The 10723-nt window shown below is 34.6% G+C and overlaps 1 protein-coding gene across 4 annotated transcripts in view; it reads left to right on the forward strand.

Moving 5' to 3' along the window:
• Positions 1-3880, forward strand: part of E(Pc) (Enhancer of Polycomb) — a 35713-nt gene extending 31833 nt beyond the window's left edge. For all 4 annotated transcript variants that reach the window (XM_073956526.1, XM_073956527.1, XM_073956529.1 and 1 more), the window contains one exon: positions 1291-3880. In XM_073956526.1, coding sequence (XP_073812627.1) covers positions 1291-2762 — 1472 coding nt within the window. In that variant the 3' untranslated portion in view covers positions 2763-3880. The remainder of the gene's footprint in view (positions 1-1290) is intronic.
• Positions 3881-10723: the final 6843 nt, after the last annotated feature.

Consider the following 10723-nt stretch of genomic DNA (forward strand, 5'->3'; position numbering starts at 1 on the left):
CATATCAAACTACTGTTACAACAACACCTTTTGGACATTATCTCAGAAAGTATTTGCCTGCAAATTGTACCGCGAGCACAACCTGATGCAAGAAAATTCAAGACAACCCGAGCGCTTTACTTTAAACTACACTTATGCGAAATTATTTTTGAAATTTTGTGTGGGAGGTACCCGAATGAGTGGACAGAGAATATGGGCTAATTCGAACCTGCCTGGAAAAAATATTAGTTGAAGGCGTGCGCAACATTTTAGCGAAAATTTTTGAAAAATTGCTGGGGAGGAACTTGAAACAGTGTACTGATATGGCCCATCTTCGAACTTGATTTAACTTGGACAAAATATTACGAGGTCCAAATTTTGAACCAAATCGATTGATCCGTTCGTTGCGTTCCTGCCAGATAGAGGCTGACTTCAGAAACGTTATTTACTTTTCAAGTGTCTGCAAATGCCTTAAGTACTGTGCTTTATAACACGGTTATACTTAACTACTGCAAAACGATGTATTTCAAAACGTCACAACTGTGCATAGAAAAAAGGATTTAGAGCTTTTGGACCATTTTGTTAGGAAACATTTACTTGCCCAAGAAAATCATAATATCGCTGTAAAGAATCGTCGACCTTAAACGTTACTTTAACAAAAATTTTGAACTTTTGTGAGGGAGATACCCTAAGGAGTGGACCGATATGGCCCAATTTCGAACTTAAACTAAATTTGGACAAAATATTACGAATTCAACATATAACGGCAATTATACGAAAATGTTGAACTTTTTGAGGTTGTTATCCAAAGATGTCCGATTAAGGCCACCCTTGGGGAACTTGATGTACGCTTGGAAAAAATTTTACGATGTGCACGTTTGGCACAATTGGATATTCATTATGTTCATCAGTTCTTTTATTTGGTATCAACAGGGTAACGTCTCTCAGGGACAAAGAGGACAACCTACTGCAAAAAAAAGTAAACTATACGAGACATGTCATTAAGTTAAATTTTTTCGAAAAAAGTAAAAAGTGAACCGATATTGTCCATATTTGAAACTGATTTATGTCTGAAGGAAATAATACAATGTTTAAAGTTTGTCCAACTAATCCAGTAATTAATCTCTTAAGTATAAATATGAGCATATTTAACGCCACCTCATGCTCCCCATGAAATTGTCTTTCTCTCCTTTAATAAGTCAACCATGATTTGCTTGTATATGGTTATTATGTTACTTATCCTTATTTATTTGTATTTATCACTGATTCTTTTTACTAATCCCTTGTTTTTCTTTTATTTCTGCCCTTCAGATATCAACAAGGTGTTATTGAATCGCAAATTTTCACAACGAAAAATCATTACCCAAGCCCACCAACAAATTCTACAACAGCAACAACAACACTTACAGCAGCAACAACAGCAGCAGCAACAGCAAACCCAAGATGATGACTTAACAACAACGTTGAATGCTTTGAGTGGTCAGGAAACAACAACAACTACAGCTGTCACATACACCACACAACAGCAGCAACAACAAATACAAAAAGTTGCTAGCAGTGGTGGTGGTAAAGTTATCAAAATGCCAACATCATTTCCATTGCTGGTGTCGGAGGTAAATCTGCAGCAACAACAAAAACACAATACAGCTGCAGCCATAGCTGCAAATCACAATTACAGTTTGCAACCCACAGCAGCCATCATAACTTCTCAGGCTTCGCAACAGGGCAGCGGTGGCGGTAACAAGATCTATCTAACCGCAAGTTCTAGTGGTGGAGCCGCTACAAATTACACCATAACCAATGCCAGTGAATTGCAATCAGCCGCACAAAAACTACAGGCTAGCAATTCTAATTTAAAGTTAAATTTTGTGGCCACCACTAGCAATGCCAACAACAGTAATCAAGCGGTGGCTGGTGGAACTGTGCAACAACAACAACAAACGCTGGTGCTAAATAAAGCCACGGTACAGCAACAACAATTGCTGTCGCAGCAGCTTTTGCAGCAACAGGGTAAACTGAAAAGAGAACGAATTTTGAATATCATTGGTGCGGCAACATCTGTGGACGGCAGTAATGCTAATGCGGCGACTGGCTCCATTACGGCCAGCTCTGGAACGGGTGGCGTTTCGGTTACGGGTGATAATAACAAACGTGTCTTGTACACGAGTCTGGTGAATGTCAAGCAGTTGCAAAAGAATAACACAGGACAAATGCAGGTACAAATCGGTCCTCAAGGTATATCTCATGCTGTGCTGCGAAATCGCATTGGCAACAATCAAATCTTTGCCAATATGAGAACGGTACCAGTGGCAACCGTGGTGGCTTCGGCATCGGGTAGCAATCATAATAACAATGTTACGGTTAGCAGTTCAGGAGGAGGCGGCGGCAGCGGTACCACAGTTCAAGTTATGTCATCCAATCAGCAGACAACGGGAAATCCTCACTCAAATGCTATTTCCGCCACATCCAATAATCTTAACAATTCCGAACAGCAGCAACAGCAAGTGGGTGATATAAATGTTAGTGGCGGTGGCGGCTTGACGATAATAAATTCAACAGCTGATTTGAAATCCGTAACTGTTTCAGCTTCCGTCTCCGGTGGAGGTGGGAGCGGTGGTTTGGTTGAGAATACCAACAATAACGGTAGTCCTGTAGGGGCAAATAATAGTAATAACAGTAATACATCTTCGAATGGTGGCGGCAGCGGCGGAGGCGGCAATGGTAATAGCAACAGCAACAATAATGTCACAACAACAAATAACACCACGACAATCAATAGGTGAGACGAGGCAAGATAACTACCAATTAGGGTCTTACAAAAAATGAATGATTTCTTCTGCAACATCAATGTAAATATGAAACAAATGGCCGAGAAATTGTTATTAAATGCCAGAAGCCAGCAGAGATGGCGATGTCGCCGGCAGCAACAACAGCAGCAGCTTTGTTGCCTAACAACAACAAAGCAACAGCATTAAGAATTGCAACACTCATCGCCACTGCTCCTCCTCCTACTTGTCTAAACTATTCTTCAACCTCTCAATTCTTCGACAACTACAATAACTACTGCTACTGCTGTTGCGCTAATGTTTTTGATTACTCATTTTGACAATAACAAAGATTTATTTATTCTTATTTTATCAAATTTCAAGAACAAAACAACAACAACAAATACCATTCCACTTAACAGCATATTGATAATAAAATGAAACATACACTTCATAAAAGTAAAATTAACACAGTAACACAAATAGAAGATGAAGGAGGCTGCCAAAAAATCAAAGGTTTATAGAGGAAAAAGTGAAGTGTGAAGGAAGAAGAGAAAAATTTGTGTTGGGAATTTAGAGCCATTAAAGGCTAAAGCCAAACCTTTTTCCAAATGGATTTGTTTATTTCTGAAAATAATTGAAGGACATGGGGTAAATTTTGATTTGGGTAAAGAAAGAAGATAACCGTTTTTACCCACAGAGACAGAAAGAAGAACAAATTACGTGCTTCTTTGTTTTATAAAATATTAACCTACCGGATTGTCTTGGAACGAGCAAAATTATAAGGCAACTCTGAGGCTCTTTATCCTTCCTAACCTTTGTAAACCATTTACTTCTAACCAACACTGAAACACAGACACACACAAACACACTCAAAAACACCTTAATCAGGCCACACAACAAAACTATATTAACACACATACACATATTTGAAAAATAGTTCTTATGAGACAAGATTTGTGTTAGCCTAGAAAAAAACTGTATGTAAAAAAAAACCGCAACAACAGCAAACCAACAACAAAACACTTTTTAGTATATAACAAAATAAAAATTAGATTTTTTAATTTTTATCATTTAATGTTAAAATGAAAATCACCCAACAAGATGAAACAATTTCTATAAATATAATAAACAAACAAGAACAACAACAAGGAAAGAAGAAGGAAACTTACATTTATGCTTAAATAAAAAAAATGTATAGAAACTAATTAAAAACAAATAATAATAATCAATGTATGAAGTAAAAACAAATTAATACTTAATTAAAGAAAGAAAAAGAAAACAAAACTTATAAACGAAAAACGCTCTCCCCCTTTCTAAATATTAAACAAAAAACACATAAAAAAGAAAAAATTACAAAAAATATGCTATATTTTTTCTTCTTTAGAAAATTATTAGAAATACGCTGAAATAATTTATATACCACAACAACATAATAATGTTACAAAATATTATCACATTTGAAGATCTTATTTTCAAGATCTTGGTTTATTATTTTATTAACTATTTTTTTAATTTTGAAAAAAAAAAATAAAACCTATTTTGTTATTTAACAAACAAAATTAATAACCGAAAACAATTTTTTTCTTCTTGCTATTTTCGAAAACAAAAACGTTATTTTTTTGTTTACGTTTTTATTATTTAATTTTATTATTATTTTTTCTTTTTTAAACAAGGAGAGAAACCTCAATTCTTTTTTGTTTATAACAAAACCATATATTCCATTTTTGAAACATTTGAGGTTAGCAGCTCGTTTTTGCTAGGAAAACAAATAACATCATGAAACTATACATAAATCGGCTGTTATATCTTTTTCTTCAAAAGTTTTCTCTTCTTCTTAATTCTTTACATACAACAAAAAATTAAAAACTTAAAAAAAATAATTATCTCAAAAATTATAAAAACAGAAGAAAAAAAACAAGAAATTAATAATATACTTTTTATATATATAAATAAAACAAAAACATCTTATGATTATGTTGTAAATAGTTAGCTTTTAATATTAATTCTAAATAAAAAACCCATTAAGTTTAATTAAAAACGCAAAGAAACAATTAAAAAAAGATAAAATTAAATGTGTATTAAAATAATAAAACAACAAATGATACAAAAACAAACAAAACAATACAAATGCATATTAATTTCAAAGATTTTTTTTCTTATTATTTCTATTTTCTTTTCTGTTTGTTCTTATCATCCTGATAACAGACACAAAAGTTGGGGCATTGGCAGTTAAAAATTTGGATTGGATTCGCAAAAAAATATATTTATGGTAGGAGGCAATAATGTATTTGATTTTATTTTATCCACAGAATTCGGATAATTTCCAATGGAAGACATTAAAGAGTTTCTGAGTGTTTTCATTTATTAAAAAAAGAAAATAAGAAAGGATCGTTGTCAGATGGAGTCGACCATGTGATATCTATCAGCTTTCTTCTAAACAGAATGCATTTTATGAATATAAATTATTTATTCTAACAACATGGAAGTCCACAAGTGAATTAGCCCGGCCGATTTGTATGGAAGGAAAACACCTTATGGTGCCTTTCGTGTTTCTGATTTCTGGAATTGTACTTTGCAAAAAAGTCCACTAGACCATATCGCTCAAAGCATTTCTGTTCTACGACTTCTACTTAATCTTGTGTCAAATTTTCATGCTGATATCTCTAAAACTCGACGAGTTATAGCTGATTTACTACGGGCTTGGCATAATTCAATAATAAAGTTTTTTGAGTTTATGAAGCACTAAAACCAGGGTTTAAAAGACAGCATCTCAAAACATTAGCATTAGCTGCACACTTCAACTGCTACACAATATTCACACACATGGCTTAATAAGCAAACGAACGCATATTTATTTTTGTACATTTTTGCTTATTTCGTTTTTTACGCCTAATCTTTTTTTCGTTAGGCATAATCGACAACCACGCTACATATTTAGCAGTCGGCTGACCATTCGTCGCAGCGAATTAGCCACAGAGGGTGTTTTTTAGTGATTAGGGTTGCCAACGCAGCAATAAAAAATGTGTCATTTAATGTCAAAATGCCCCATCATATGGTAGAACCCACAGAATACTAATTATTATTGTTTAAAAATAAAAAAAATATATTTTGAACGGCTTCACCAAAAATTCACATGTCCTTTGAACGAAAAAGTGGAATTAATTATATCGTGATTTATTAATGCATTACACTGGTAACCCTGATCTCAAAAACAATCGTTTGCTGAAAACATGGCTAACCCCCATTATTATGAGTCTTCTTTAGTTATAGTTTGGATTTACCGAACAGATTTATAGCGTTCCGGCTAACTTAAAGTTAAAAGTGATGATTGAATTTCAAGGAGCAGCTTCTTGTCATTCACTTTCAATGTGAAAATTATATTTTTAATGCCTCCAAATTGGTTTATTATGCGTTTTCAAATCCATCAGATAGTAAAAGAACACATATAATAATGGCCCTAAGCCGTTGAAACTTTGTTGCTTATTCTCTTTTCTGATATATGTTGATCATGCGTGCTGCAAAATATGAGTATGCGTGCCCGACGCTTTTTTATTATAGCAACAATATCAAATAGCATCAGCTTCGCTAGCAATATTTTTGTGAAATTTGTTGCTACGTGTTGCCGTTGTTCCTTGTTGCTAAACATTGTTCTGTTCCAGTACTGCAAGAATCTACTACAAAGACATAAAGTAATAAAGACCTGACAAAATGCATGCAACAAAAAAATGTTTACGAAACTTTGTATAGAAACATTACCCTTAACAGGTTGCAGTTAATTCAAAATCGCAACCAAGGAGGAACATTTCATGTAATGGTATCAGAAACGAAATTTATGAATTCAAGGATCTATTCAAGAATAATTCTATGTCAAATGTATCGGTAAATTCGGTTAAATACGTAAAAATGTATACAAGAAAAAAATGTTATATCCCCATATCGTGATATAACATTATGTTAAATTCAAAATCCATTCACTGAAGAATGATAGCAAACAAAATGTCTTATCTTGTTGTATTTATGTCTTTGTCTACTAGTTTTTACTATTTTTTTCGATAACATAAAGGAAAAAATGTTATCGTAGTAACTTCTTGCAGGTTCTGGAACAGAGCACATATTTCGGAGAAATTTTAGCAGCCAAAGCTGCAAATATTCGTTGCTTTTGCTAATACGGCGTTAGCATTTTAAACCCTGACTAAAACACTTCAATTCATGCTTGATCTGGCACATAAATTTAGCACTGATATCTGGCTAGCTGTTTGCAAAATATGGTCCAAGTAGTTATTTTAGTTCTTATGTAAAAATCTTTTTAAGTTGGGAACCCAAATTTCAACCACCAACTTAAAACGCGATTTTCTCGAAACTTGGTTTTTGAAAGGTGTCACTCTTTGAGTAAATGAGCGATATGTATACGGTGAAAATGGATCCTCCCGAATTTGACTTGAAGTTTTTTATACCCTCCACCATAGGATAAGGGTATATTAAGTTTGTCACTACGTTTGTAACTACTCGAAATAATCATTGTAGACCCCACAAAGTATATATATTCTTGATCAGCGTGCAATTCTACATCGATATAGCCATGTCCGTCCGTCTGTCCGTCTGTGGAAATCACTCTAGCGTCCAAACGGATTGACGTAGGTTGATGAAATTTTGGGAAAATATGTTATTTTTACGTAGGACTTTTGGTATTGAAAGCGGGCTATGTAGGTCCACGCTTTCGTATAGCCCCCATACAAAATGACGCGTGACGCGTCGTCGTTTTAAGGAATTTTTAAGATATTTGTCCCATTTTACCACCGAATTGGTTGTAATTTGGTATTTTGTGTCTCCAGAGGCCAGAAAACATTCCTACCAAAGTTGGTTTCTATAGGTCCACGTTTTGGTATTACCCCCATATAAAGTACGCGTCAAATAAATACAAATAAATAAATAAATAAAAATGTTTATATAGGTCCACGTTTTGATATAGCCCCCATAGGACGATATCTCCCGATTTTCGGTATTTTTAAGGTTTTGGCCTCATTATCACACCGAGATGGCTGAAATTTTGTATTTAGTCTTCGATTGGGGTATAAAACTTTCCCCCAGATATTCGTAGGTATAGGTCCACGCCATCATATAGCCCCCCTAGAACAGTACCTTCCGATTTTGGGTATTTTGAAGGTTGTGGCCACATTAATCCACCGAAATGGCTGAAATTTGTGGTGGAGGGTATAAAAAGTTCGGCCCGACCGAACTTAACGCTTTTCCTACTTGTTTTTATTCACAAGGCCAAAACTGACTGAAGAAGCGTTCCAATGCTCTTGCTATGTACTAGAGAGTTCATAATTATTTATTGTCTCGGCTACCCAATGGTTTGGCTGTTACATGCCAAAATATCCAACATCGACTATCGCCACATATCCGTTGTTTGGCTACAATTTTCTACTTTGATTGTGAGGCTTTTCTCTTGCAATACTCCTAATAGAAGTGGAGATATTCACATAAGAAAAAAAAGTTGACTACATCTTCCACAGAAGTTTGTTGAAAATTTCAATCCCAAAATATTATATGACAGTCACCATAATCAAAATTAGACGCGAAAGTTTTGGTTGCTGTTGTAGCAGCCGTTTTGGTGATTTTTTAGTAGTCTTGCATAAATTTTCATTCATTCATGAAGCAAATTCGATGCGGACAAAACTCACACCACTGCACAGTGGATCCACTTGTATGGAGAAAGTGGCCAAAAATATTTCCCGTCTAAATATCAAGCTAATGCGCTGGTTACAGCTTTGTGCTGCTGCTAAGAGTGTTTTAAGAAACCAGGAGCGTAACATTCTCCCCCCCCTTTCCCCTCTGGAGGGGGTATACGGTAATAATTGTTTTATGCTATTAATACAAAATGAAGTGAACAAAGGTCCCGATTATCTTATGATGCACAAATAGGCTTGGGGAAACAAAACAATCTCCAAAACATCATAAAATCCCACCAATTTAGCGGATTAAAAATATCAAAATTTTTGCCTGAAAATTGGTAAAATTTTTAATATAGATCTTATAGCGTTCTTCCTGGAAGGCACGTACCGCTAACGTAAGACACATTTGGAAGAAGATTTCTTCATCTTGCCACTGATACCAATTATGTTAATGTACGTGGTCATATAACAGAGTTATACGCTAATATATCCATAGAAACCCTATTCCAGGACAGCTTTAGTCAGCGACCCACCATTTATAGTCTGGCACTAGATGGCAGCTGATTTTAATACTGAATAATCTTAAATCTTAAAAATTATTTCCGAGGTGGGCACCGGTGGGCATCATGACTAAAACCTTAGGTTAAATTTAAGTATATGATCGAATTGGCATTACAAAATACACTGAGAAAATATGCAGCTAACTAGAACTCCACAACACGCTAAAACACTATTTTTTAATGAAAATTAAGCTATTACCTCCCCCTTCAAAATCCACTATAATATTTTGCTCTACGTATTAGTTTCACGATATTTTGAATATATTTACTTGCACTTAAAATATAGGTTGTACTCACAACAAAAAATATCAATCAAATGTTCCGACTTTTGAAGCTATTCTTCAGAAGATCGCGGGCGAATGAAACAAAAACTAATATACTTTTAAAAAGGTCCATGTCATAGCTGTCAGAATTGCCAGATGTTGTACCAAAACGTTGACATTCATTTTTTTATTTTTGGCCAATGGGTGGATCCACTGTGCACTGGAAAGTGTATTCAAAACTGGATGGCGAATTCCAAAAATTTCCAAAAACATCGATTGTAATGACTCGATCACAAATGCGAAAATTAAGCAACAGATCCGAAATAGAATCTACAACAAGAAGCAGTCGACCCAAATAATGTACAGGCAGTACCAACACCGGTTATGCAAATAAATGCTCTGTTTAAAAAAAAAAGATCGACAAATATAAAAAGGAACGAGTAATAGTACGTTTATATATAACCAGACTTAACAAACCCAATGGCTTTCTGATGTCAATTCCTTTGCGTATACGTCAAATAAATCCTCATTAAGAAGGTTAACCCTGCAAAAGACTATAATATAAACATGGCCTAAGAAATTATCAGTCAGCTTTGCCGAGAGAAATATAAACTTACCCCCTGGTTTTGTAACTTATTTTTGTCCGTTCGTCTATATTCGTATAATTTAGACATCTATAGCTCAGCCCGCAGAAGACATACATACCTAATTTTTCGTATACCCGTTCCATATACAACTAAGAATTCCTCATTTAAAAATCAGCGCACTACATTTGCGCTAAAGCGAGTAAATCAATCTACAAAATTTGACAATTAGTGTGAGAAGAATAATTTTTTTTTACAAAAACAGGGGGTTAGTCTCGGACCTAAGGAAAATAAGTGAACAAAATACTTCTGACGTCCATATTGTTTTTTTTTTTTTTTGAGTTTTTTTGGACAATTTCTCAGGAAGTATGGACTTGCCCCCGAAACAAATTGTACCGTACGAACAATTTTAAATTCCTTAAAATGCACTCTTTCCAAACTTTATGTAAGAGGTATTACATTTCTTTTGCAAATAAAAAAGGACATATACGAGGGCTGCACGATAACTATCTCACTTTTCCCGCTCCGATTGGGACATCTCCAAAACATTGTTTTTGAAAGCTTTTACAGCAGACCAGGCGATGGTTTGAATCGACGTGTGAGAGCTCGTATTGTAATGATGCAAAATGATTTGTCTTCTCTTGTTAGTTTTTCGAATTTCTCAGATTTAATCGTCCTACATTTGTGACGATCTTATAAACGTCGTTTGAAACACCGCGAATTTGGAGACAACTGTGAGAGAATTTTGGAGAGATTTGTTTACAAGTTTTTGCAAAGAAAATTTTTATTGTAAGAATTTGCATGTTTGATCAGCTGATTTAAATTCGAATTCTTTGTGGCGGACTTCTTGGCAGAAACATAAACAAACGTTTGGTTATTAAAATAAATAGAAAT

The sequence above is a fragment of the Musca autumnalis genome, unplaced genomic scaffold, assembly GCF_047663935.1.
Source record: "Musca autumnalis isolate F117 unplaced genomic scaffold, ASM4766393v1 scaffold_5, whole genome shotgun sequence".
In the NCBI taxonomy this organism is placed as follows: Eukaryota; Metazoa; Arthropoda; class Insecta; order Diptera; family Muscidae; genus Musca; species Musca autumnalis.